Source organism: Choloepus didactylus, chromosome 4 (genome assembly GCF_015220235.1).
Source record: "Choloepus didactylus isolate mChoDid1 chromosome 4, mChoDid1.pri, whole genome shotgun sequence".
Classification (NCBI taxonomy): domain Eukaryota; kingdom Metazoa; phylum Chordata; class Mammalia; order Pilosa; family Megalonychidae; genus Choloepus; species Choloepus didactylus.
In genome coordinates this window covers 128,665,853-128,693,610 of record NC_051310.1, presented here as the reverse complement: position 1 = coordinate 128,693,610, position 27,758 = coordinate 128,665,853, and the positions used below count along the sequence as shown (strand labels likewise).

The window sequence follows — 27,758 nt, the reverse complement described above, 5'->3', positions numbered from 1 at the left end:
AAGGCAGTTCTCCCTAAGTCATTTAAGAGGATTTAGGTAGCTCTTTTAAACTAGGACTGTCACAGTGACTTAGTCTATTCTCCAGTTTTTCAGCTCTTTGATGACGCGATTTACACTGGAGACTTTTTGGGTCTGTAGCATGTCACGGTCCCAAACACAGAGTAGATGAACAGAATAGTTGGGATGAAAGATCGTGCAGCTCCCGCATCCGGGTTACCTGCGGGCAGCAGTCACCCGTCCGGCCCGGTGCAGTGCTAAACACCATGACAGAGCTCAGTCATCCTCACCCACGTGGACTTCTAAAGGGGCAGAAATACACACAATAGAAACGTTTTATCCAGAATTTGTTATTAATTAAAACAATATACATATTTGACTGAAACAGTTTCAAATATTTGAAAAAATATTTGGTAAATGACTCCCTTAGTCCTTCAAAGTAAACAAATTCTGTAAACTATGGAGGTAGAAAGGAAGATTATGTCTCAAAATTAAACCAGAATGTCACTTAATCCATGTTAAAAAAGTTTTTTATTAAGATTGAATTCATCCTTTTAAGTGTACAAATTCAGTGGTTTTTAGTATGTTCACGGAATTGTGCATCCATCACCACTATTTAATTCATTTTCATCACCCCAAAAAGAAATCCCATAGCCATTAGAACTCACTCTCCATTTATATCTCCCCCAGCCCTTTGCAATTTCTAATTCACTTTCTCTGTGGATTTGCCTGTTCTGGATAGTTCGTATAAATGGAATCATATAATATCTTTTGCTTCTGGTATCTTTCACTTTGCATAATGTTTTCAAGATTCATCCATGTTGTAGCATGTATCAGTACTTGATTCCTTTAATGGCTGGTATACCACATTTTGTTTATCCTTTCATCAGTTGATAGACACTTGAGTTGTTTCCACTTTTTGGCTATTATGAATAATGCTGTTACAAGCATCCATGTACAAATCTTTATGGGACATATGCTTTCATTTCTCTTGGGTGTATAGCTGGAAGAGGAATTGCTGGGTCATATGGTAACTTGATGTTTAACTCTTGGGGGAGCCATCAAACTGTTTTAAAGTGGCTGTACCATTTTATATTACCAGCAATGTATGAGGGTTCCAATTTCTTCGCATCCTTGCCAGCACTTTTTATTGTCCCTCTTTGTTATTATATATACATCCAAGTGGATATAATGCAGTATCTCCTGTGATAATCCATGCTTTTTTGATGTCTGTATAATCACATGCTGAATGTTTAGAATTTGTTTCTTATATCTATGTTCTGAAGAATAGAGAAAATTTTAAAAAGCTAGTAGACTCAGCATGTTCCTGAATGTCTTAGTTTTGATTTTCCTTAAAAAGTATTTTAATATAGTTTATTAATACTATTCTTTATTTCTTACTATTCCAGAGGCAGCAGTTGGGGACAGCTGTAGAATTGGAAATGGCCAAGATGCTTGAGGAAAATACCAATATCCTTAAATTTGGGTATCAGTTTACACAGCAGGGGCCCCGAACCAGGGCAGCTGATGCTATAACAAAAAACAATGACTTAGGTAAGACATATGCAGTATCAAATCGAGATTATGAGTTGTTTTAATGAGCTAAGGTATTAGAGGAACTTTTTTACTTTTAAAGTAAATTTTAACAGAAATTATTTAGCCGTTGTTTCTAAAATCTGCACAGTTCCTTTTTATACTGGTTGAATTAATTAAGAGTTAAACTTAAGTGAGGTTGTAGCTATCATCAGGTTAGTGGGTAAAATCAACTTCCTGTGGCAAACATATTTGACAACTTTCAGTGAATAGTTTTCCACGACAAAACATTTTAGCAAATATTTCTTAAAGCAAATTTTTGTTCTCAGTTATAGGTCAATTCTTGGAACTATTTTAAAACACAGTTTCATCATTACAAGAAAGTTATTTGCCCTTTTTAGCAAACAGACTGAGATAGAAATTCAGTTTTATATGCTATAATACTGAATAATTATAGTTTTCACCCAAGTTTTATGGTAACCAGTATGTAAAAATTTGCTATATTTCACCAGTCTCCCTAATAAGACTGTTACTGGGCAGTTTGTCTTCTCACTGTACACATCTAGGTCAGTAGTCTCCATTCTTTCATGGTTCTTAATTGAACTGCTGAGGCTTATGGCTTCTGCTTGAAATAAAATTTCCAGTGAAGGCTGAGTTAAAGGATATGGTGCTTTTAATTTAATTGCTACCAGTTTCCAAAAATTGACTCCTCTGTTACATTATGGTGTTTGTCACAGAAGTATTTTAAAAAATGCATTTTAGACTAGAAGTTAAACTAAGCCGTCTCAAAGAGCATAACATTTCAAAGTAATGCTGTTCATTTAAACTTCCGCCATATTTGAATTCACATTCTTTAAAAGTTTCTGGAGCAGAAAAATAGTCTCATTCCTTTAATCCAGATCACTGTGAAAATATTAGTTCAAACCCTTCCTGTCTTTTTTATGACTATAGTTTCCCATAGAAGATTATAGCATCTTGCTTTTTAAAAGAGAAAATGGGTGTGTTTTGTTTTTTGTGATTCTAGATGTAGTTTGCAAAGTCATGTTAATTGTTTTAGTGTTAGCTCACTAGAATACTTCTATTTTTTCCTTCTAATACTTAATTTTGCTCCTAGTGCAGTGTTTCTCAAGTCTGGTTGAGCTTCAGAAATAATTAGGGAGCTTTAAAAAATACATTTTTCCTCTTTCCCTGAAGAGATTCTGATATAGTAGATCTAGAGTGGGACTTGGGCATTGGGACTCTTTTAGGCAATCCACACTAAGTGAAACCCTGGCTTATTTTTCCAACTTTAAGTGAGTGTTTGATTCTCTGAGTCCATCATTACTTTACATCTTGAGCAGGTTTGTCCACATGTATCTTCTATTTCTGTCTTAGCATTTGTCCCACTTTTTAAATGCCTTTTTACCTAATGAGTTGGTTATACTTCATTATTATAGTCCATTTTTGAAGTCTGTAAACTTACTGAGGGCAGGGGCCATATTCATCTGTTGAATCATCAACTTGTTAAAACCCATGCCTGACATATAATAGTTACTTAATAGAAATTTACTAAGTGAATAAAGACAGTGGTAGAATTTGAATGCTGTTCAAAGTTATACTTTTCTGGTAACTAAATAGCCATGAAACTTAGACCAGAAGTATCCTTCATTTTCCTTCTCCTCTGAAACTACCTTAACTTTTCTAGATTCCACCAACAAATTTATAACCCCAACCATCAGTCACCTGAATCCATCCTAGCAGACAATTGATCCAGCGGCTGTCCCTGCAGGAGCAGTACAGTGAGAGCCTCTCAGTGTCACGGCTGGGATACCAGCCTTTACAAGTCTCAGCTTTTTTGTGCCCTTCTGCCAAGCCTATCATGATAGGCACTTTGCCCAAATTTCTGTAAGAAAAGAAGTGCCCAGTATTATAGGAAGGGAGATTTTGGTAAATGGAAGATGTGGGGAACAGATTTTCTAGGCTGCTTTATGTTGACATTTAGCAATTGAGTGGCTGTCCACAATAGTGAGAAGCTGAGGACGCGGAGGCTGTGTTGCAGAAGTTGTGGCCAGGCCCACAAAGCAGAATTGATAGAAAGCAGACAGCTTTGTACTGGCAGCTCTCTCCAGGCTCCCAGTCATGCTGTTTCATTCTGATCTGAACTAGGTCTCAGGTATGAAATGAGAATGAGAAAGGACATCCTTGGAGTGGAGGATCACATGGATAAAGCTCAAATTTGGGGGCAAGCAAGTTATCTCTATCCTGAGGATAATCTGCTTATTTTGAGAACTGACTCATAGCATGATGCTGAGCCTAGAATAAATTTTCAATAAGTACTTGCTGTTTGGAGTTAACAGAATAAAAAGTTTCAGCAGCAGATTAAGAGGCAGAGTTGGTAGAGGGCACTAAAATGATACGGCAAAGAACTTAGATTTCTGTAGATTTTATCTGGGAGGTATTTGAGGGCCATATAGACCACTAAATGCAAAATTAAAATACTACTTCCAAAAAAACTATTGTTCTATTATAGAGATAGAGAAGAAATGAGTCTAGTTAAATCTTATTTACAATCGACTAATCATGAAGTATTCAGAATTTGTATTCGTGGAGTGGGTTTTGGAAAGATATTGGCCTGGATCTAAAGTATTGTTAATAGGGAAAAATTTATATGCCTCTAATCTAGAGGATGAACTGAGAAATTGCCAGAAGGTAGCAAAAAGGGCCCCAACTGAGAAAGAGGAAGCATAAATGGCTCTTTGCCCCCATCTTTCTCTGCTGTGTTGTCCTCACAGCAATGGCAGTTTACTGTCCACTCTGCTTGATTTATTTATTTTTTTTAGCATTACATTCTGATCTCTGCCTTTAGCTCAAGGTGACAAGCCTAAAGACTAAGTTTTCTTACACACAAGTCTCAGCAGCCTAATAAGCAGTAACTCAAATATCAAAGAACCAGAGTTGAAACTTGTACAGAATCTCTTAGGCATATAACTTTCCTTCACCTTACAAATGAGGATGTATCAGATCTTTAGTGTTCTGATTTTTTTTTGTTGTTGTTGTTGCCCAATTATTTTTTTTAACTTTTTATTTTTGAAATACTTTCAAAAGTACAGGACAGTTACAAAAATAATACAAACTCCGTACAGAGAACTCCACCCTCAGTGTTCTGATTTTAATAACTTCTTTCCCTCTCTCATTGTTTTCTTAGTTTCAGCTATTCATTGAAATAATTATACCTCTTTTCCAGCTGTCTAGCTAAGGTGTCAGTTTTAGCAGCAAAGAGGTGATAGAGTATACATGCAATATTCAATTGAACTTTGAGTCTCATATATCTTTATACTAGCTAGCTGCACAATTTTATATGCCTTTTTTGTTGAACTCTGTCCTATAGATCTTGTTTATATGTATTTTTATAGCATATTTTTGATGTCTGAAATTGTCTGCCAGTAACATTCCAACCCTGCTGCAATCCAGAATTTTCTTTGAAATATTCTACCCTATTATCTGAAGTTTTATCCTATTATCTGAAGAATTATATGAAATTTCCCTTTCAGATACTTCTGTATTTTTCAGAGATCTGTATATATGAATTAAGTTGTGTTTGAGGACTCCAAAATCTCCATTTGATTTTTTTCCTTAATATTTCAGTAAACATATGAAACTTATTCTTTGTTAAAATGACTAAAGTTAGAATCAGGGGTGAGCTTGATTAGATAAGTATAAAAATGTCCATAGGAACTTGATTCTTTACTCTAGTCCTTCTGTTTTTATTTTCCAGCTAGCACCCAGCCAATGGCTGAATAGCTTTTTTGTACATTGCCTGAATGTTTGGCCTTATCCTATTGGAGGCCCACACAGTCAGAACAGCATGAGAAGCAGAGCATCTGTGCCCTGGCCAGGAGGCCAGTTGCACCTGTTGGCTTTTCATTCCTCTGTCAAATAGCCAATTCAGGCTGCACAGGCAATTGTTTTCCTACTTGCTTCCAGAAGAGAGTAGAAAGTTAAAAGATCAATACTCAAACAGAGGAAATTACTGGGGAAAGTACCCAAATCAATACATTGTAAATGTAAGTCTTCTAACTGTAATAACTAAATGGGCCTTCCTAATCCAAGATGGCTGACCAGGGCCTTAGAGCCATGCCATATCCACCACTGTGGTAGATGCTGCTGCTGCTGCTGCTGCTGCTGTAGATGCAGCAGCAGCAGCAGCATATGCATATCCTTTATTTGATGCTTACTATGTTCTCGATACTGCACTAAGCAGTTACTGTGTCTTTAATTGCACAGTTGTGAAGTACAGGCATCATTATTCTCCTCTTAAAGAGGAGTTGAGGCCCAGAGAGGTTGACTAACTTGCCTAAGAACACTCTAAAAATAAGTTTGTGAGAGGGAGGTATATGGGAACTCTGTACTTTCTGCATGATTTTTCTGTAAACCTACAACTGTTGTAATAAAAATAATTTTTTTTTAAAAATATGTGAGGAATAGAAAAAATTAGTGAGCCATGATACACATAGTTTGTCACTGACTCCAGAATCTGTGCTCTCTCTATGGCACCGCATTGCCTTTTTAATAGGAGTTGGCCAAACTCTGAGGAGCCCTGAACTGGTGCCCCCAGTGGATGCTTTCTGATGGCAGGCAGGTGGGAGTGAAGGTAGTTAGACCCTGGAGTTAGAGGCCTTGCCCTGCTACTAGTGAGCACAGCTCAGTGGTTCGGGGTCATTACTCTATGAAGAGATACGGTCCTCAGATTTATGCACATTTCTTTACTCCATCAGCTGAACTAGTTGACTGGCCACATGACCAGTCAAAGTTTATGATAGCCAGAGGTGACTTCACCACGTTACCAGGGTCTGAGATGTTCATTACTTTGCATTTGTTTTATAAGAGCCCTGAACCAGTTCATACTATAGAAGACAAGAGAAGGAAAATTTAGAAAGCAGTAGCAAGTTACTGGCTTTTAAAAATAACAAAAATGTTTTTGGTATGTTCTAAGGAAATGTGGTATCTAATCGAAAGAGCATGCAAATAGTTATTATTAATACTTTCTAATCTCAGCTGCCTGAATGTCATTTTAAATAGAATACAGTATTTTATTCATTTTTTTAAATCTAGGTATAACTTTTTTTAATAAAAATATGAGTAATTAAAGATAATTACTGGCCAGCCTACTTGTTTAGATTCCTAAAGTTGCTCCTGTATAAGCACAGGTATTAATCAGTGAGCTCATGGCAGATAGTTCTTGTTCTAGCCCTTTGGTTCTCAACAGAGAAATTACCATGATGAATGATGTGGAATATATTTTTTAATTTTAATGGTCATGTGAACTGAAAATGGGTATTTCATTTTTGTACAACTATAATTGGATTGTACAGTATCTTATTTACTACAAGCATGTTAACCTTGTAAAGGCTAATACAGATTTCTAATATAGTTTCTTATATTTTTCTCATAGTTCGCAAGAGACGAGTCGAAGGAGACCACCAGTAAGTCTGCCAGGGTATAGTCTTTGGAAGATTTCGAAAGATCACCAGCGCTTCATGTCTGTGATATCAGCTGTAAAATTTGCCTGGGTAGAAGGGAAAAGACTGGAAATCTCTTGTTCTTTTTTAAAAAATTCTATGTATCTTTTTTCTAGTTTAAGTTGTTACCAGTTTCAAATTGTAAAATCAATAGTAGATAATTTTTGTATTGTGAAGCACTATTTCTAGTTTCTGCTAAAATCAATTTTAATTTAGCTTAATTGAATGGCTTATGATGACTCGGGTAAAAAAAAATACTATTATAAAAAAAGTTTCAGCGGTCTTTTGTATAGAAGAATTTGAACATTTTGAGGACCAATCTTTTAAATGAAAAGGGACATTCCTATTTCTCTTTTAGGTGTAAGTCACTTTAAAAAGCTTCCCTTATTCCGTGACCTGTATATTTTTCCAGTTTTAGACTACATGAACTTGGAAAGGGTGTGTTCTTTTCCTTCTGTCAAAAGAACAAAATGCCAGAATTTTAAAACAGATAACTTAAAATCTGGTCATCTAAGACCAAAAGCAGGTCTAAGAAAGAAAAAATGGTCTTCACTGCATTCCGGGTTACTGCAACATCTAGATATATTTTTAACAAAATCATTGGCTTTGTTGGGTTACATACTTTGTTTTTTATGTTCATTACAGTTTTTCATTTTAATAATGTGGGCATTATTAAATTTTTATGACATCTAACAGTTAAAAAGCATCTGAGTAGAAAAACTAGTTTCTTTCCTGTAAAAAAGCATATGGGCAACTCTCAGTTATTTAGGGTCAAATTTTTAGGGTAAAATTTAAGAGCAAGGTATTGTTAAACACATCAAATCAAAGATAAATATGATGGAGTTCAAGTCTGAGGTGCTTACAAAACAATCATTTAAACTGATGGTTATTGTAAGTAAATTAGAAACTGGCACATGTATAAATTACTTAGTGTTGTACAGTATAGTAAGAATTTCCTATATGCAATGCAGAATTAGATAACCAGTATTTAACCACCACTACAAAATTTCCAACCAAGGTATTAAGGAAATCTGTTATTCTTTATATGTCAATTTGAATATGTTTCATTTCATCTTATACTTTTTTATCCATAACAAAAGTAGCCTTCTTGGTGCTCAAAGTATTAAAGTGAAAAATTAAACAGTATTCAGTGGCAGGGAAACTGACATGAGACTCTAGAATTGACACCTGTGATTGATGATAGAGGATTTGGACTTGTTTTCATGCCCTATGTCAAGGCAGCCCTTGAAGCACCAATGGCAGAAATATTTACCGCTAAAGAAGCTAGGAAAGGAATCTGAGTAATCTGGCCTCAAAATTCGGGCCTGGCTGTATCGTTCACAGGGAGATTTTTCTAATGGGAAAGAATCTGGTTTTGGAGAAGGGGGAGATAGTTTGCTCATTTTTAAAACTTTTTGACATTGAATTACAAAATTCCTGCTACTTTGGCCTGGGCTGGACTGTTTATCTAATGAACTAGAAAGCTTCTTTGTAAAATGGTAACAAGCCTTCTTATCTGGTTTCCCTCATGAGAACTGTGGTGTTTTTTGTTGTTTTAAAATCAGTATCCAATGTTTTAAAGGGGCCAAAGATTAACTTTGCCTGTTCTCTTTCATTTTTAGGCCACTGATTTTTTTCAAGTTAGCAAGGCTGGCTGGTACCAAAATCTGGCACCTCTTTACCTTTGAGTAACTTTTGGTATTTCTATCTTGCCCTAAAATTTTACAATAGAATAAATTAATTAGGCTCTTGAAATAGTCTTGATTATTAAACCAAAGATTTTCTAAGACAAAGTTTTGTAGTCTAACCAATTTAAACTTATCTGGTTATCTAAAAGATTAATGTTTGTATTTTTAAACTGCTGTTTTTTGAAAGTTTTTGATTACTCATAAAATTTTATATGCATATTTGTCTGAAATTCAGGTTTTTCCAGAAGGTATGTATGAAATTGTATGTACCTAAAACTCAATATTAATGGTTAATATTAATATTATTAAAATTGATTTTGGTGCTATATACTTGTAGCTAAAGCCTAGAAGTCTACAGTATAGGTGAGATACATTTTCTATAGGTACCTGTCTTTTAAAAGACCGACTAAACATTTTATGTTAAATTAATAAATTGTTAAAGATTTCAAGGAGAGTTATCTTGGCCATAAAATTGCAAATTCTTGTTATTTGAGTGAAATAACCCTCATTCTTGCTTTGTGCAGTAGGTGCACTCTGGAAAAGTTACATGTAAATAGAACTTTGTAAATTGTTTTCCCATTGACCAAGTATCTGATGTGTTCTCATTTAAAAAGGGGGGAGTCCATGATATAATAAAAAATCACAAAAGAAAAAAAAATGTTTTGCTAGAATGTTAATCATGTTCTAGTGTACATTATGTTTAACCCTTGCTGCCATTAAAATAAAATGAAAGAACTCATGGAGTTTCATAGACTTACATTTTTGGCTTTGTGTATTCTCATGGCTGCCTCACTTTTCCCCTTTAAATCAGGAACCATCATCACCTCCCAGCAGATTGAGGATCATGGTTTCCGTGGAGTTCATAGCCACTTCCATTCTCTGGAGGTTCAGTCCAGTTCAGCTTTGCTCCTTTATCACAGTACCATGTCAATTTTGAGTAGTATTGACTGAAAACATGACACCAAAGAGAACAGAGCACATGGATATGCTAGAGACACCTCCAGCTGCTGCTCTCAGACAAGGGCTGTGAGTTCCTGTGTCTAAAACATCTATAGAATTGTCTTCCCCTCAGCTGTCACCAATCAATCATTAATGTTTTTAGATATATCTTACCATAGGACTTGCTTACTAAACAAACCCAAGAAACTCTTCACTAATTATTTTAAATTGAGAAAATCGTATAAGCAAAGATTTTTGTATTCTTATGCCATATTTTAATTTGGTCATTCTTTCTTAGGTCACATTGATTTCTCTGCTCTATAATTCATCTCTAAATCCTCTATAAAAATTGAACAAACTGGAAAAGCTTTATAATAAAACATTCATAATATTTTATTAATTTTAAACTCCAACTTACAGGATGATCATTCAAACGGGCCAAGTTTAGGGTTTACCTAGGAAAAAAAGACATTTCTAGGTAAATTACTTGTAAGTTAAGCCATTACCAAGTATTTTTAGAAAGGCTTCATTGGCATATAAAGAATTTTACTTAGTAGTCACTAAATAAAAATAGATTGTACAGTAAGGAACACCACCAGTCATGTTTTGTTAATATAACAAGATCATGTACTTTTTAAGATAATCAGACACTCTTTGAGTCTAAATATATGAGGTTTTACTTCCTTTTCTACAGATTGTATGTTTTAGTTGATGCAAAACAATTACTTGACCTAAACTTTTTCTGTCAAATATTGTATCCATATTTATATATTTAGAGAATAAGATGTAAGAACATAAATTCTGGGTGCTTCTTGGTGAGCAGGTATAGCAATTTTTTAGAAGTTTAAATTTCACCTCCACTTTTAAAAAAGAAAGGAAAAAGTTTTTGATAAAGCTGCTTCAAGTTTTTAAACTTCTCTGCTTAAGAAATGTAAAAAATATATATACACACAAATGTGTCATAAAAACCTTTGTAATTTCAAATAACCCAGTTCATACTAGCTCAGTGAAGTTTCTTTTGATGAATATGTTCTATAGGCATTTAGAACTTGCTACTATATACTGGTATAAATAAATTCAATAAAGTTTATCAAATATCCTATAGACTTGGACTTCTTGAAAAAGCACATAATCCCTTTAGTTCCTGTGTTCCAAACTTCAGTCTTTACATACCTTTTCAAAACAAGTTTACTAATTTCCCTGAATTATTCTTTCCCATTCTATTAAGTTGAACCATATAAAACTGTCAATAGTTGATCATTTTAACCTATAAAAATAGTAATTTCAAATGGTCCAATCTAATATTATCAGTGTTTGGTCTCATCTGTCCATAAAATTGAATCCACTCTCTCTTAGCCAAACTGCAAATGGGTCATGACTACCGGGGTGTAAGTCTCCCAAGCAATGTGTGACATGACTCCCAGGGATGAACTTGGCTCTGGTATTGTGGGATTGACAATGACCAAAAGGGGAAAAAGAAATGAAACAAAATAAAGTTTCAGTGGCTAACAAATTTTAAATAGAGTTGAGAGGTTATTCTGGAGGTTACTCTTATGCAAACTTCAGCCAGATGTTGTGATTCCCACAGGATGCCAAGTCCCAACCAACAGTATTCCTGGAAACCCTAAAGAATACCCTGGGATTTAGCTAAGATTCTAAAAGTTTTGCTTATTAAGTTTATTTTTTCAGAAACTTAAAGCCTACAGATTGTTCCTGTGCCAGATAAGCCCTGAAACCCAGAGGTACCAGTCTCTCCAAGAACATCAACCAGTTTGATTCCTGTACCAATAATGTCTACACCTTTTCAGCAAGAGTAAATTAGAAGAGCCATCACCCAGATATCCCTGAAAATTGAGAAAATGATCAGATGAGAGGGAGGAGTTGTAACTGAGAAGTTAGGATTTAACAAATGATTTTAACTACTGAATCATTCATTATATAAGCATTTCTTTTTAGTTTCAAGTATATTGGAATAGCTAGAAAGAAATACCTGAAATTGTTGAACTGTAACCCAGTAGCCTTGATCTTTGATAATGATTGTATAACTGTATAGCTTTTATCTTATGACCATGTGATTATAAAAACCTTATGACTGCCATCTGCTTTATTCAGTGTATGTTAGATGAGTAAGAGAATAAAGACATGCATGGGAAAAACAAAAAAAAAAAAAAAAAAAAAAATTGAATCCAGTTGACAAGTGTGAATAACAGAGTCCTGTAATACTGTACCTTCTGCACCTGATAGGAGCCAATCCTGCTAAAAATCTAGAGATTATTTCTTCAGTAAAGCATTCATCTTCTATCAGTCAGCTACACCTGCCAGCCAAAACAGAAAACCAGTGAAACATGTAATGGGTTTGAGGGCATTTTTAGGGATGTGTCACATAATGTAACTTAAAATTTCAGAGTTCTCTTGACTTAGGGGAATAAAGAAATTCTCCTTTAATTTTTAATGTTGCATCTTCTGAGGATGGCTTTTGTGCTTTACCTTCACATACAGGAAGCCTTGCTATGTATCCCCTTTAGCTAGTCAGGGAGTCTCAGACAGCCTGAGTTGTCAGGTAACTCCAGTTACCCAGAGTGTACACAGGTACCAGGAACTGTGGCTGTGGAGAGACAGTGCCCTCAGTGTGTCCTCCAAAGCAGCCCAGTCAAAAATGCTCAGTCTGGTATCACTCCTGTGGAGGGTGTCGGACCACAGTTGTGTCCAGAATCCCTGAACATTTTTATCCTTCAAACATGCTTTTCTGCCTGGTCTGCAAGGGATTAGGGTCAGGAGATTCCAGCCTGACTCCCCCAGCCCGATCCTGTTCACAGATGTAACATACCAAAACCCGTGATCCCCTGAAGGCGGCCAGCACCTTACAAGAATACCTTATCTTACTACTAAATGGTGCTAGTACCTATCAGTGTCCTGAATGAGCCTCTAAATCCCCTTGCAGGAGCTACTACTGGTTGTGGATGTGTTTACTACATGAGCATGAAATTGTGCTTTAAAAGCATAAAAGGGAAGGAACTGTAATGGTTTTCACATGGTGAGATTATGGGCCCTTTTTTTTTCTTTGATCATTTCTATTTAACAATGAAATCTTTAAAAAAAAAAAAAAACTACAAAGTATTCAACTCTCAGAAGTAGAAAAATATAAAAATTTTAGGTAATGAGGCTTTATAAGGTCACGTTTAACCTCCACAAAGTTGCGGAACCTGACCTCAGAGAAGTTAAGTGACTTGCCCAAGATAATACTATTTGTTCATTTGGTAAATACTTATTAGATACTTATTATGCCCAGCTTCTGTGCCAGTGATAGAGCTAGAATCCAAATCTAGTATTATAGTTCTCACTGTTTTTTCCCATAAATCTAATGGTAACCACTTGTCTCAAGTAGATACTTAGGTCACTACATTTTGATAGACAATTTTTCTGTTTAACATCATTGTGCTTGCTGTGCACCTGAGATCCTGACCTTTGTCCCAAAAAATAAGCTTTGGAGAAACAAAGTTTTGAATAGAGATCTGAAACTCACTAAATCTCAGCTTCCATGTCTGTAAAATGGGAATAACAGCTTACCTGCCCTTTAGGTGGTTCCGGGGATTAGAACTGGTGAGGCCCACATAGCTCTTGGCAAAGCACTCAGCACCCAGTGAGTCCTCCGAGACTCCCTGATCTTCTCACATCACAATCACATATGGTAAGTGGAATGTCAGTGCCATGCTGAGGTACCACAGAGCACAGAAGGGCCCTGAACCCAACCGGGCAGGGCAAGGAGAACATCCTGGAGGAGGCAATACCTGAGCTGAACCTAAGGAGACCTGGGTGCTGGAGCCAGGCACCCTCTTTTCAGGGGACAGGATGGGGTGGTGGGACAGAGCAGCAGAAATGCATTAAAACCTAAGACCCAAAATGAACAGTTACCAAAATAAACTAATTGTTTGGGAGAAATGGATTTTCTAAAGACAGAGACTTGCTTTTCAATTTTCTGTTTTTTTCACAACTAGGATTATGTAAAAGCAAACCAATTTTTTGAGACCAAACAATTTTTTTTGTCATTTTAAAACAAGTTATACAATATACACTTTGAGTGTACCTTTTATACTTGAGTCATCTTCCTCACCCCCTGCTTTTCTCTTTCTTGGAAGATGCCCTTCCTGTACAGGTACAAGAGATAAAATGTAAAATTCAACATGGAACCTTTCTGGAAATTTTATCAAGCAGTTCTGAGCTGACAGCATGGGAGCCAGCCCTTCGAGTGAGAACTGAAACCCCTGAGGGGTCAGCTGCTGGTGCAGACACACCTGTAGGCCAGCGGATTTCCACAGGGCGGGGCTGAATTGGAGGGAGACTTGCTTTTCACTCTGTTACTGACTGGTATTCACATATTATTTAAAATTTGCCCCTCTGCTTCCTCAGTTTTCCACTTTTTCTATCTAAAACTCAATATTTTAAAGCCTGCCAATTTTAAACAAAGGTTGTCTGAGTTTTATGTGTCCTTTCAGTATGTTTTGAAGTTTTAAACATATATATATGAAAAATAAACGCCTCACTTTCACAAGTGACCGGTGTTTAAATCTATTAAACACTTACATGACTGTGATGTTTACTCATATTTGTATCTCCAGAACCTGGAGTGGAGCATAATGAACTAATTGCCTGAATTATTATGGCTTCATGGCAATAACGTGCTGTTTGACTTGGACAAAGACTCATGATTTCTTTGCACCTATGATCTTGCAAGTAGAAAAGTAAATAAAGAATTACAGTAAAAATATTTTAATAACACAAAAAGGAAATACCCACAATTATTCTTGTGTCCAAACAATAGATTCACCCAGTTTTCCACAATAAATATGGAAATAAACCCCTTGCTCTACCCACACTGACTGATTTGCAATTCTCTAGAAGAGCTTTGGAGTCTCAGAGACCCAGGCCTTTACCTACAGGCTTTTTCAGCCACCTGGAATGCCCTACCCTGGCCTATGTGCCCTGCAATACCTAGTCATTCTTCAAGACCCAGCAGGAGGTCTCTTCCTCCATGCCACCTTCCTCTGGCCACTCTTGGTCCTGTTACTGCATTTCTATCACTGAATTCCAATGATGTGTGTAGACAAATGAATGCCCACCTGGTCTGTGGGCTCTTCATTTCCAGGAGCTGGTGACTCTTGGGTACACAGTAAACCCCTAGAATTGAAAAGATTTGGCTTTACCTCATCACTGTTGAGATTCTTTGCTCTGAGTAATCTCTGAGCCTTATCTTCTTCTGATCCCTCATCACTGTCTGCAGAATAGATTCTAGCTCGTTCTTCTGAAAGCAAAGGAATTTAGACACGGGACTGACTGACTTTGACAGGCAGTGTCCTGTTAATTTCCTGAATTTTTTTTCTGCTAAATAGCATTACTTCCCACTAAACATTTTTCTTTGAGGAGCAATCAGTTTTTTTGAAGTTTTGATATGAAGGTAAATGTAACTTTCAAACATGCTGAAATGACTTAGATTTGAGAGGTTCTTTTTCTCAGGGAGGTTATTTGATCACTTTAAGAACCCAAGAGGCTTTATGCACACCTGTTTTTTAAAACAAAAAAGTTTAAATTTTGGGTTCCTAATTATAGAACAGTTGAACACATTTTTCTTTCCAAAGACATTTTCCCTAAACACATTTTTTTCCCCAAAGACACATTATTTGAATTATTTTCTTGATTTAGCTAACCTTTTCTGTGGAAAAGTGACCCTGATGAAAACAAAAATAAAAGGCATTTGTCCTGTGGTCCTAAGTAACAGCAGGAGAAGAGGAGAGCTCGCCAGAGCCAAGGCAAGCACTGCGCACATCTCTCACCTCAGAGGCCCCTTGGGAGTGGTTTCTAACGGTTGCCAGACTGATGGCTTTCTTACCTCTGTTCTCGTCATCATCACTGTCAAGGTCCAGGTAAGGGGCACTTGGCTGCTGCTGGTTCTGCTTCTCCCACTGGTGGACTGTCTGAGACTCCTGGTGAGTAGAAGCCCTTAAACATTCTCTCTGTAAGAAAGCTGATAACCAGTCTAACAAATGAAAATATCTGGATTCCTTTTGTGCCCACCTGAACCTACTGTAAATGTTTAGCCCAGGATAATATCTATTTCATGTGTCTTCAGAGTACAGTTTTCTCCATTACAGTGCCATTACCACACAGTGGATTGTTTTGTTTGGTTTTAAGTCATGATGGCAATGTAAGAGGGCAGAGGCAGAAGTGATCCCTCACACTCAGCTGGCCCAGTCAGAATTCACACAGGTATGTGTGTCCTTGGGAATGCACCATTCTCTCTGTGGCCACTAAAAGCCAGGTTAAAGCTACCACCCTGAGAAGTTTTACCCATGTCCAGGGGACACCTGAATTGACTCTGTGGGCAGTGAGGGCTGTTTCTGTTCATCCCTGGGCTGCACACACCTAACTCGCCCAGGCTCCACCAAACCACCATGGTTCCCAGATACTCCTGTCCAGGCCCCTCAACCCCGAGAGCTCCCCACAGCTTCTGATGGCAGAGGATAGAGAGGTCATGATAGGGGCAGGCCCCTGAGCCCCAAAATAGGGTCTTCAGTTCCTTAGAGCTGCCTGGCAGTAAGAACACTGATGTTCACAAGTATCTGACAAGTCAGGAATGTTTTGTAGACCTTCCTGTATCACTTCCTATCTGGCTAACGCAGTTTTATAATTCCTGTTTTAAGTTTTTAAAATCATCAGTTTTTCTCTGCAACCTCATAAATTATAGGGAGAGCACTTATGCCAAGGCCATTGACCTTACTGTGGTTAATCAGAAGCTTAGATAAGCTGGCCCCCCAATGACTACAAGAAATAAAATGGCAATGGCAATAAGAAATGGTAAATTAATATTCTGGAAAACATGGCTCTTATCACCCAAGGAATCCGTGGATATAGCTTAGCAAACATACCTCAATCACTCCTGTACACTGGCATTCAGGATCATGACAGCCCATTGGTAAGATTCCAATCTTATGCGTCTTTGAACACCTGTCAGCAAGTGGCAGAGCCATCTTTCTATGTGTGGCACCATCTGTAGAGTGGGGTCTGCCAGGAAATGGACCAAAATGAGTCACTGTTTACTAACAACATGTGGACGGCCTAGTGGGCTGCGTAGCGTCCCTCCAAAATTCAGCTCCACCCAGAACCTCAGAATATGACCTTACTTGAAAATAGTCTTTGCAGATATAATCAAATTAAGATCAGATCAGATCATACTGGATTAGGGTGGGCCCTAAATTGAATGACTAGTGTCTTTCTCAGGGAAAGGAGAAGATTAGGATACAACAGGGGACACAACGGGGAGAAGCCTGTGTAGAGACTGAGGCAGAGATTGGAGTGATGCAGCCACAAGGCATAGAACAACAAGGACTGCTGGCAAACACAGAAACTAGGAAGAGATGAAGGAGGCTTCTTCCCCAGAGATTTCAGAAGGAGCATGGCTCTGCTGACACGTTGATTTTGGATTCCTAGCCTCCAGAACTGTGACAGAATAGATTTCTGTTGCCTTAAGCCACCAAGTTTGTGGTAATTTGTTGCTGCAGCCCTAGGAAACTGAAACAGAGGCATCTGTAACAAGAGTAAAAACACCTATGGAAATGATGATGTCACGTTTAGCAGGGTAAGTAGGCAGGGCCATGGGTTCCCAGCACAGACCTTAATATAGGGCCGTGCTTCTGAACCTTCTTCATTCTCTGGCTCAGTGAGAATTTTCTCTCTCTGCCCCACGTGCCTAGAAAATAAAGTGGAAGTGGAATGGAAGGGAGGAGGGGCAGGTGGCAAGGTCAGGGGCTTTTATAAAGACTACTCCTGACTACAATCATGAAGAAAGGAGACGGAATGAATCTCAGTTCTGCAAAAACATGGTGCAGATGCCAGAAGGCACTATTTGAGAACCAAAGGTGAATCCCTCCATCTGAAAGTTTGAAGGAAGGTAAAAACAAGGAGGTACCTCATGACAGCCCAGATGGGACAATAACAGCTAGAACACAAGGTCCTGGAACAGAAGGAAATGTATTCCAGACTGAAGGAAGGCATGTTTGAAGTATATCAGAGAAGAAAGGATGATCCTCGGGAGAGAATCTCTGTGGGAGAGCATGGTTATAGAGAGATGGGCATAAGGAAAGAAATTGTGCTGGGTAGCCATATGTTATCCCATGTGGGGCCAAGGGTGCCATGAAACAAAGCAAGCTGTAAAATACCTTAATTTTTAGGGTGCCATTCTAGAAGGCAACTGTGGTGGTTTGAAGCTGTGTGTACCCCAGAAAACTGTACTTAAACTTAATCCATTCTTGGGGGTGAGAACTCATTGTAAGTAGGACCTTTTGATTAAGGTGTAGCCCACCTCAATCAGGATGGGTCTTAATCCTATTACTGAGTACTTTATAAGCAGAATGAAATTCAGACAGAGAGAGAGAGCCAAAGGAAGCTGAAGGTCAACGGAACCCAGAAGAGAAGGGAGAAGATAGTAGATACCACCGTGTGCCTTGCTGTGTGACAGGACCAAGGATCACCACCAGTCAGACCCAGAACAGCAGTCTTTGGGGAGAAAGCATCACCTTGATGATGCTTTGATTTGGACCTCTAGCATCAAAACCATGAGCCAATAAGTTCCCATTATTTAAGCCAACCCATTGTGTGGTATTTGCTTTAGCAATCAGGAAACTAAAAGAGCATCATGAAGAGGCTGAACAGCATGACTGAATATTTCTCTATGCCAGGCACTCTGAGTGGCATTTCACATATTATTTGACTTAATTGATACAAAGTCCCTGTGAGGGAGATGTTATTATCTCCATTTTAAGATTACAAAGACAGAAGTGAAGTAGAACCTCAGAGCTATCTGTTCTAGTCTTTTAAACAAAATCACAGATTTGTATTGAGGCATAATTGACATACCAGAGAATTCATGGATTTTAAGTACACAATTCAATGATCTTTAGTAAATTTCCAAACTTGTGCAAGCATCACCACAATTTATTTTAGAACATTTTCATCACCCAAAAAGAAATGCTGTGCCCACTGTTAGTCTTTCAACTGCCTCACTTCTTAAGGAAAGCTGAATCCTAACCAGCAGCACTATGCCCCTCAAAGGGAAGGTGTCAGGAAGGAGCAGCGTCTGCAGAGGCCAGAGAAGGGCCCACAGCACATGGCACACAGCCATGATCTCCTCAGCTGTCCTGAGCATTCCTGTCTGGTGCCAAGCCACGGCATCCCTGCTGGGGTCAGGCTGCAGCAGCCTCAGGTAACCGCAGCCTGCCACACTATCTAACTCTTTCCCTTTCCTCTAGTGCACGCACACCAACAACATTCTCGTCATCAGTTCACTTCCCATGTAACTTTTACTAAAGGGAAAGGACAGGCTGACCACAGAGATGGGTATTCTAGGCTTCTTACCCGGTGCCTTGATCAATATGAATTAATACACTGGTTTTCTGATTTATTTATTAATCAGTCTCACGTGAGTTTTGATAGCATGAACAGGCTCCCTGACATACAGCAACTTGTACTGCTTGAAAAACTAGCATCGGAACCAGACCATGGTTCCTTGGTGAGCCGCACCTGTGAAATCAGGTCACTCAGGAGAGCTGGACATTTTATACATCATCTCCACCTTGTGGCTCTTTTAAGATCAAGTAATGATACATTGATATGAATGATTACCCGAAGGTGAGTTTGGATTTAAAGACAGCTTGTCCCTGTAGACCAGTATTTTCTCTTATAAACAGACAACTGTGATTTCCCTGCAGTGGGGCTTTGTAGACATCAAATACTCCATTGCTTAAATGCAGGGACATTCTGAAAACAAGAAATAGTTCATTTATTAGGGTGAACACTTCATGAGTCCTAGAGCTTCCATTCTGCCATGTTAGCCTTACTTAAAATGCTATGGTGCAAACCACAACCAAAGAACTCAGAAGAAAACGGGCAAATCTTCATGATCTGGGATTTGTCAACAGATTCTTATATATGACATCATAAGCATGTGCAACAAAATTAAAAAATAGATAAAATGGACTTCACCAAAATTAAAAACTTTTGTGCATCAGAGAACATTATCACAAAAGTGAAAAGACAACTTACAGAATGGGAAAAAACAGTTGTGCACCACTGTGCTGGTTTGAATTTACCATGTTCCCCACACAAGCCATGTTCTTTTAATCCAGTCTTGTGGGTGCAGACTTCTTATGGGTAGGACCTTCACTGATTAAGTTTTTCCATGGAGGTGTGACCCCGCCTATTCAAGGTGGGTCTTGATTAGTTTACTGGAGTCCTTAAGAGAGCTCAGGGGCTGACACAGACCCAGACACTTGGAGTTGCAGACAGAAAGATGTTAGAAGATGCTAAGCTAAGAGAAGCCCAGTTTGCCCCAGAGAAGCTAAGAGAAGACCCCCAGACACTTCGAAAGAAACGCCCTGGGAGAACAAGCAAAGATGGAGAGATGCTGAGAGAGAGAAGCTAAAAGAGACAGAAGCCCAGAGACATTTTGGAGAAAGCCATTTTGAAACCAGAACCTGGGAGCAAAGAACCAGCAGATGCCAGCTACATGCCTTCCCAGCTGACAGAGGTGTTCTGGACACCACTGGCCTTTCTTCAGTGAAGGTATCCTCTTGTTGATGACTTAGCCTGGACACTTTTATGGCCTCAGAACTATAAATCTGTAGCCTAATAAATCTATTTTATAAAAAAAAAGCTATGGAATGGCAGTATCCTGTCATATTGAATTCATAAGAGTAAAATAAACAAAGATACAGTAAATAACTAACCTATCTCCCTATCTCCCTTCAAACTAAAAGGAGGTAAAATCCATCCTCCTTTCTTGGAATATAATTAGTAATTTTCCCAGTCTCTACCACTTCATTAGTAAAATAGAAAAAACTTTTTCAAAAACATTAATGTATAATGCCTGCTGTCTCACACACAGAAGGGAGCTAACCTTAGTCTTCCATTTAACAAGGCAGATCCCATGGAGCTGACCATATCTTGGGTCTATTTCTTTTTTTTTTTTTAATGCATTTTTTTATTGTGAAGTTTAATATATATACACAACAGTGGTAACTTTTAAGGTATGATTTAACAAGTAGTTAGAGAACAAATTTCAAAGAATGTCATGGGTCACAGTTCCCCAACTTCAGCTATTTCCATTATTTTAAAATATAACATGCACACAGAAAGGTGTTAACTTTCAATGTACCGTTCAACAAGCAGTTATAGAGGTAATTTCAAAAACTGTTATGGGGGTCCATTTCTAATGTTTTCCACCAGTCCAGCTGTCTGACCCCAACCCTATTTATTCTCTTAGGTTTCCTAGGTAATGCCAGGGACCTTGATTTTGTCAATTCTTTAATGAAAGATGACCCAAAATAAGGCCATACACAGAAAACTTCACTTATCCCAGGCCTCCCTCTGGGTATTTCAATATTCCTGGGACATTTTGTCCTTACCTTTCATCTGTTCACTCGACTATCCAAGCACTGCTTTCTTTAATTTTATTTTCTACATCATCCCACCGTATCTTCCATTGTATAGCTATTTTCTACCTGGTTCAAAGCAAAGGCATTAGAAAAATGAATTAAACTAACTCGACATTATATTTTCTTTAAATGATTTATAATTGTGAACAAGAATTGATAGGTAGTGACAGAATAAGCTTATTTTTTTAAAAAAATAGCAGATTGGGCAACATTGAAACCCTCCTGCTATAAATACCCAGACATGTTAAATAACTAACTAGACATTTTTATTTAAATCTTTTCTGAGTCTCAGTTCATAACATGGAGGCAGAGGCTAAATATGATGCAGGCTGATGAGTTACATTATTATGAGTTGTAAAGGAGAAATGAGGCTCTGGGCCCACAGGAGGTAGGCAGTTAAAACCTCTACCTATTTCAGTGCCAGCTGAAGGGCTACAAACCCTATGAAAGATGCCCATTAGCCTGTGATACAGGAAAGCTTGGAGCATGATTTTTTTTTTTTTTTTAAGAGAGAGATGAACAATTAACAGATTAACACAAATTAAAACCCAAGACCTGTTTTTGAGTCCAAATTTACCCTATCCATATGCTGGGGAAATCCAAGTCACAAAAGCCGCATCAAAACTGACCCTGTCCACACATCCCAAAGTAATTTGGGCAGAGAATAAAAATATATATTTGGGGCCCCAAGGAGCTGGGGGAGGATGTGGCTGTGCTGGACTTCCTCACCTGGATTGTTGCTGATGTGCTCACAAACACTGGGGACTGACAGCTTGACATGCTGAACCCTCTGTCTTGGGTCTTGTCCCTATGAAGCTTGTTACTGCAAAGGAGAGGCTAAACTTGCTTATAATTGTGCCTAAGAGTCTCCCCCTGAGTGCCTCTTTGTTGCTCAGATGTGGCCCTCTCTCCTTAACTAAACCACCTGCCAAGGGGATCTCACTGCCCTCCCCCCTATGTGGGACCTGACTCCCAAGGGTGTAAATCTCCCAGGCAACGCAGGATATGACTCTTGGGGATGAATCTGGACCCGGAATCATGGGATTGAAAACATCTTCTTGACCAAAAGGGGGATGTGAAATGAAGCAAAATAAAGCTTCAGTGGCTGAGAGATTTCAAATGAAGTCAAGAGGTCACTCTGGTGGACATTCTTCACGCACTATAAAGATAACACTTTTTAGGTTTTAATGTATTGGAATAGCTAGAAGTAAATACCTGAAACTATCAAACTCCAACCCAGTAGCCTTCACTCTTGAAAACGATTGTATAACAATGTAGATTACAAGGGGTGACAGTGTGATTGTGAAAACCTTGTGGATCACACTCCTTTTATCCAGTTTATGGATGGATGTGTACATAAATGGGGACAAAAACTAAATGTAAAATAGGGTGGGATGGGGGGATGATTTGGGTGTTCTTTTTTATTTTTATTTTTCATTCATATTCTGATTCTTTCTGGTATAAGGAAAATGTTCAAAAATAACTTGGGGTGATGAATGCACAACTATATGATGGTATGTGAACAGTTGATTGTACACCATGGGTGATTGTATGGTATGTGAATATATCTCAGTAAAACTGAATTAAAAAAAAATTTTTGACCCTGCCCAATACTACCACTGGGGCCCATGGCAGAAGATAATACAAACCCCACTGAAGAAGACAACATCCCTATGTAGCACTGGTAGTGCTTTGCCATTGCAAGCCTTCTAGATAAAAACTGCCTAATGGCAAGACCATTTTTTGTGCATAAGTTAAATATCCAAAAAGTGCTTGAGATACTTCTATCATGGCAAGTTGCTAGGATCTACCCACTGTAAAATGTGGATAAAGTTCCATATACAGCTACATTATTATCTATCCTGGAGGAAGTAGTTAACAATTTTCAAGGATTTTTCTGTTTACTTCTGTTGAGAAATTACAACTGCCGAAAAAAAAGGTTAGAAAAATAAAGGTTATATACCTTCTGTTCTTGTTTGCTAATGCTGCTGTCATGCAAAATACCAGAAATGGATTGGTTTTTATAAAGGGGGTTGATTTGGTTACAGAGTTACAGTCCTAAGGCCATAAAAGTGTCTAAGCTAAGATGTCAACAATAGAGTATCTTCACAGAAGAATGGCCAATGGCATCAGGAACACCTCTGTTATCTGGGAAGGCACGTAGCTGGCATCTTCTTCCTTTGCTCCCAGGTTGTGTTTCAAAATGGCTTTCTTTCAGGACATTTCTCTCTAGGCATCTGGGGGAATGCTCCTAGTTTCTCCCAGGCAAACTCTGGAGTAGCAAAAGTCTACTTTCAATGGCCACCTTCAAAATGTCTCTCAGTTGCCCTCCAAAATGTCACTCACAGCTGCTCTGAGTTCCTTCTGTTTGTCAGCTCTTTTATATGGCTCCAGTGATTTAATTCAGAACACCTCCATGGAAATTATCCAATCTAAGATCTTGCCCACAGTTGATTGAGTCACAGCTCCATGGAAACACTCAATCAATAGATTCCAACCTAATGAACACATATAAATTGTCTGCCCCCACAAGATCACATCAAAGAACATGGCATTTTGGGGGACATAATACATCCAAACTGGCACATCTCTCCTAAAAAATACTGTGAAAAGACATTTCATTTCTTGTTCTAAACAGATTTATTTGTTGATTGAACTGGAAACATAAGAGGATCATTTTCATAAGGTCAAGTTTCAAGTTATCTCTACATTTTACTTTATAAAAGGAAACTTAAAAGAAAAAAGGAATAAAGTGTGGAATGGTACCTTTAATTTTAACCTGGTTCTATCTTCCTTATCAAGCACTTTCTCATCTTCAACTTCATCTTCATAATACTGAGGATCAAAAGACCTACAAATTGTTTATTTTTTAATGTCATATTAACCAGATTTAGCAATGAGTATGAGTAATACTATAAAATAATCATCCCTGCAACATATACTATTATGTTAAAAATCAAAGCAGACACTTCAAGGAAGTATGCAAATTACTGTACTTGGTTGAAATTTGTTTTTAAAACATATTTCCTGAAATAAAATCCAAATGTGACAAAAATTCAAAATCTTCCTTGGTTTGGTGAAATATATTTTCTAAAGTACAGGCGACAGATGATCTACCCTTCCATATTATTTTTGAAAAAAAACATGTTTAATTGCACATGAGCTTGCAAGCAATCTCCTTAATGAATACCCATCAACACTCACTGTCTTCTCTAGATTCACAATGACTTTTGTATTGGAGATTTGCAATTTCTCTAGCAAACTTTCTCACTGTCATTTTCTGATTTTTCACCTTTGCATAAGTGAAAAATACGTTCATCAGTTGTGAGGTCTGTCAATTCATAAGAAAATTTCCAAATGCTAGAAGAATTATTAGTGTTAAAACTCTCTTCCACCTGTAATTCATTATTTTTCTACCACAGCACGATCTAAACTTATTTTTTTCAGTTATATGAGGAATCTTTCATATTTGTGATTAGCCAACTCATGATAAATAAGGAAAATAATTAATTTCCACATATTTTTATTCACAATCTTGAAAAGAACTTGAATCTGTCTCCTTAAGTTCTATGCTGAGAAATTTAGGTAGTTTAACAACATGCAATTCATTTCCTAAATCACAGTTGTATTGGGAATTTCTACTTCTATTCTGGTTTCAGACATTGGCTCTTCCTCTGCTGGTTCTGAGGCACTCCATATTCATCCTAGGAGAGAAATCAGAACTTGAAGAGACATCAGAAGTGTCCTAGCTTTACTCGTGCACTATGCCAATGCAGATGCCAGGAAGTAAATTTAGACACTGCTTTAGGGATAAAGGAGTGAGCAACCTTCCATGCCTCTCCCTAAAACCTCACTCCCCCCAGAAATCAGAAAAACATCATGGGAACCAAGAATTGTTAGCCTGCACTATGAGAAAAAACTCTATTTTGTTGATATATGTGAACTTAGGTCAACAAAGCACACACTTCTTAGCACAGGTTTGAGTAAGAAAAGCCTTTAAAACAAAGGTTCTCCATCTTGACCAAAAAGGGGATGTGAAATGAAACGAAATGTTTCAATGACTGAGAGATTCCAAAAGGAGCCAAGAGGTCACTCTGGTGGGCACTCTTAAGCACAATATAGATAACTCTTTTTAGGTTTTAATGAATTGGAAAAGCTAGCAGTAAATACCTGAAACTATCAAACTACAACCCAGTAGGCTTGAATCTTGAAGACGATTATATAACAACAGAACTTACAAGGGGTGACAATCTGATTGTTAAAGCCATGTGGATCACACTCCCCTTTATCCAGTGTATGAATGGATGAGTAGAAAAACGGGGGCAAAAAAAAAAAAAAGCATAAAGGAAAAATAGGGTGGGGGGGGACGACAATTTGGGTGTTCTGTTTTTACTCTTAACTTTTTATTCTTACTTTCACTTTTTTTCTGGTATAAGGAAAATGTTTAAAAAAATAGACTGGGTGATGAATGAACTACTACATGATGGCACTGTGATCAATGGATTATATATTTTGGATGATTGTATGGTATGTGAATAAATCTTGATAAAAATAAATAAATAAAACACAGGTTTTCAAATTATGAGTTTTCATGGTCTAGGCCCCAGAATTCGGCATGCACCTCATTGTAAGCAGTTCCTTCTATGCCCTCTTATGTCCAGGAATTCCCAATTTCGCTAAGAAAGTCACCCATTCATCAGATAGTTCAGACCGCTATTCAGTTATTCATGTCCTCTCACATGAGAGACAGACCCATCAGCTTCTGAAATTTTTTTCTTAACTTGGAATAATGGGACCGGTTGAGATTAGTGATTGTACTTACAATAGGCTGTCCAGGATCAGTCTCATCACTCTCTGAGGAACCATCATCTATATATCCAAACAGATCCATGGTCCCACTATGATCTTCAATATCGAAGGAAAATACATAGTATTAATTTCTCTAAATCAATGTTTTTCATAGTTAGTTCTGAGCCCGTGACTTCAACACATTTCAAGGTACATCGACCAAATATCCACTAAACCAACCTCAGCCACTCCCTGAGCCTGGTCCACAAAAGCCTGACAAGTGTCCATAGAGAGGGAAGGAGGCTAAGTTGGTAGAAGACAAAGTTGCTGTGGCAGCCAGCTTTCAAAATGGTGCCTGGTGCCTGGTATTTACACCCTGGTGTCTTCCCCTCCCACACTATATCAGGGTTGGTCTATATGATCAGTAGAATACAACCTTACTTCCAAAGCTAGGCTATAAAAGATATTGTGGCTTTTCTGCCTTGCTCTTTCTCTCTTGGATCAGTTGCTCTGGGGAAGCCAGCTGCATGGGGAAGATACTCACACCTATGGAGAGGCCCACTGGGGGCAACAAGGTCTCCTGCCAAGAGCCATGTGGGTGAGCCACCTCAGAAAAAGACCCTCCAGCTCCAGTCAAGCCTTTCAATAATGCAGTCTCAACCAACACTTTGATTGCAGCTTCATGACAGACCCTGAGCCAGCCAGAACCATCCAACAAAGCCATTCCTGAATTCCTGACCCTCAGAAACAGTGTAGTATAATGTTTGTTGTTTTAAGCTGCTAAATTTTGGAGTAATTTGTTATGTAGCAATAGATAACTAATACAGTTAACCAGGAGATCCTTCCTTCCTTCCTTCCTTTCATCACAATTCTCCCCTTTCCCTTCAATCCCCAGGAGCCTAAATGACCTCCCAGAGACTCTAAATACTCAAAGTTACTCGTGCACTCATTATCTCAGGGCAAAACTTCAACTAGGTATAGGCAAAAATAATCTACAAAACTAATATACCCGAAAAGACAATGGCAATGACCCAGGCAAGAACGTGACATGAAGAAAGAGAGGTAAACCATCTGCAAATGTTAAAGAATAGAGATACTTATTATTTATGCAATCAAAAATAAACAACCACTACCAGTATGAAGAACAGTACAAGGAGTCCAACTTTCTGTTTCAATTATAAAAGGAATTTTGGAATACTGATTAAAAGTAGTCTTGGAGGGAAAAAAAAAGCCATTCTTTGAGAAGATTGTTATTTATTGTTGATAAAACTCTAGGCAGACTGACAAAAAAAGAGAAAGAAAATACAAATTACCAATATTAGGAATAAAAGGGCATATCACCACAGAATCCACAGATGACAAAAGAATAATAAGGGAAAGATACAAAAAAACTCTATGCTATAAATTCAACAATATTAACTGGCCCAAGTCTTTGAAAGACAAAACTACCAAAATCATCCTGTATCTATCAAAGAAACTGAATTTACAGTTAAAAACCATACAAAAGAGAAAACTCCAGGTACAGATAGGTTCACTGGGTTTTGATAGCTAAACGTACTTAATAAATAAACGGTCCTTTATCTAACAAATTAACACATGGTAGGCTTGTGATATTTTCTTTAAAGAACATTTTTACTCATGTTCTACCCTTCAAAAAATCTTAAGAATTCTGTAAATAATGTTACAAACCTTCTCTAAGTGGTTGGCTTTTTAAAAAATGATGCATCCAGACTCATTGATGGAACGATGTCACCAAAAATAGTGGTACAGGAAACTTCAGTGCTCTGTCCCCCCACAAAAATTACTAATAAGTTGGCAAAAATATCAGAGTC

The 27,758-nt window shown here is 37.8% G+C and overlaps 2 protein-coding genes across 7 annotated transcripts in view; one reads left to right on the top strand and one right to left on the bottom strand.

Annotated features, from left to right (window-relative positions):
* The window catches only part of TMOD3 (tropomodulin 3), a 143,098-nt gene extending 133,623 nt beyond the window's left edge, over positions 1-9,475 (top strand). For both annotated transcript variants that reach the window (XM_037833965.1, XM_037833964.1), the window contains exons 9-10: positions 1,407-1,551; positions 6,962-9,475. In XM_037833965.1, coding sequence (XP_037689893.1) covers positions 1,407-1,551; positions 6,962-6,996 — 180 coding nt within the window. In that variant the 3' untranslated portion in view covers positions 6,997-9,475. The remainder of the gene's footprint in view (positions 1-1,406; positions 1,552-6,961) is intronic.
* LOC119532010 (RNA polymerase-associated protein LEO1-like) lies at positions 551-26,105 on the bottom strand. Of its 5 annotated transcripts, XR_005216463.1 has the most exons (12): positions 25,961-26,105; positions 23,905-23,989; positions 19,328-19,462; positions 16,576-16,711; positions 15,540-15,633; positions 14,773-14,830; positions 13,740-13,800; positions 13,223-13,427; positions 11,884-11,970; positions 10,074-10,110; positions 9,475-9,663; positions 551-1,527 (listed from the first exon to the last, which is right to left on the bottom strand). XR_005216463.1 is itself a non-coding variant. In XM_037833968.1 (8 exons), exons 3-7 carry the CDS (start codon positions 19,459-19,461, stop codon positions 13,743-13,745), a joined length of 510 nt encoding a protein of 169 aa, XP_037689896.1. In that variant the 5' UTR covers position 19,462; positions 23,905-23,989; positions 25,961-26,105; the 3' UTR covers positions 12,859-13,427; positions 13,740-13,742. The 5 variants fall into 5 exon arrangements, 4 of the variants coding, with proteins under 4 accessions (XP_037689896.1, XP_037689894.1, XP_037689897.1 ...); XM_037833968.1 differs by lacking the exons at positions 551-1,527; positions 9,475-9,663; positions 10,074-10,110; positions 11,884-11,970 and having other exon boundaries at positions 12,859-13,427; positions 15,540-15,663; XM_037833966.1 differs by lacking the exons at positions 551-1,527; positions 9,475-9,663; positions 10,074-10,110; ... (2 more) ...; positions 13,740-13,800; positions 14,773-14,830 and having other exon boundaries at positions 14,844-15,663.
* Between the last annotated feature and the right edge of the window lie 1,653 nt (positions 26,106-27,758).

Coding starts and splice junctions, on each gene's coding strand:
- LOC119532010 (XM_037833966.1), bottom strand. CDS start 19,461: ATGTCCCTGCATTTAAGCAATGGAGTATTTGATGTCTACAAAGCCCCA. Junction 16,712..19,327: donor AAATCCAAACTCACCTTCGG/GTAATCATTCAT, acceptor ATTTCCTGGCAG/ACCCCACTCTACAGATGGTG. Junction 15,664..16,575: donor AGTGTACAGGAGTGATTGAG/GTATGTTTGCTA, acceptor GCTTTCTTACAG/AGAGAATGTTTAAGGGCTTC.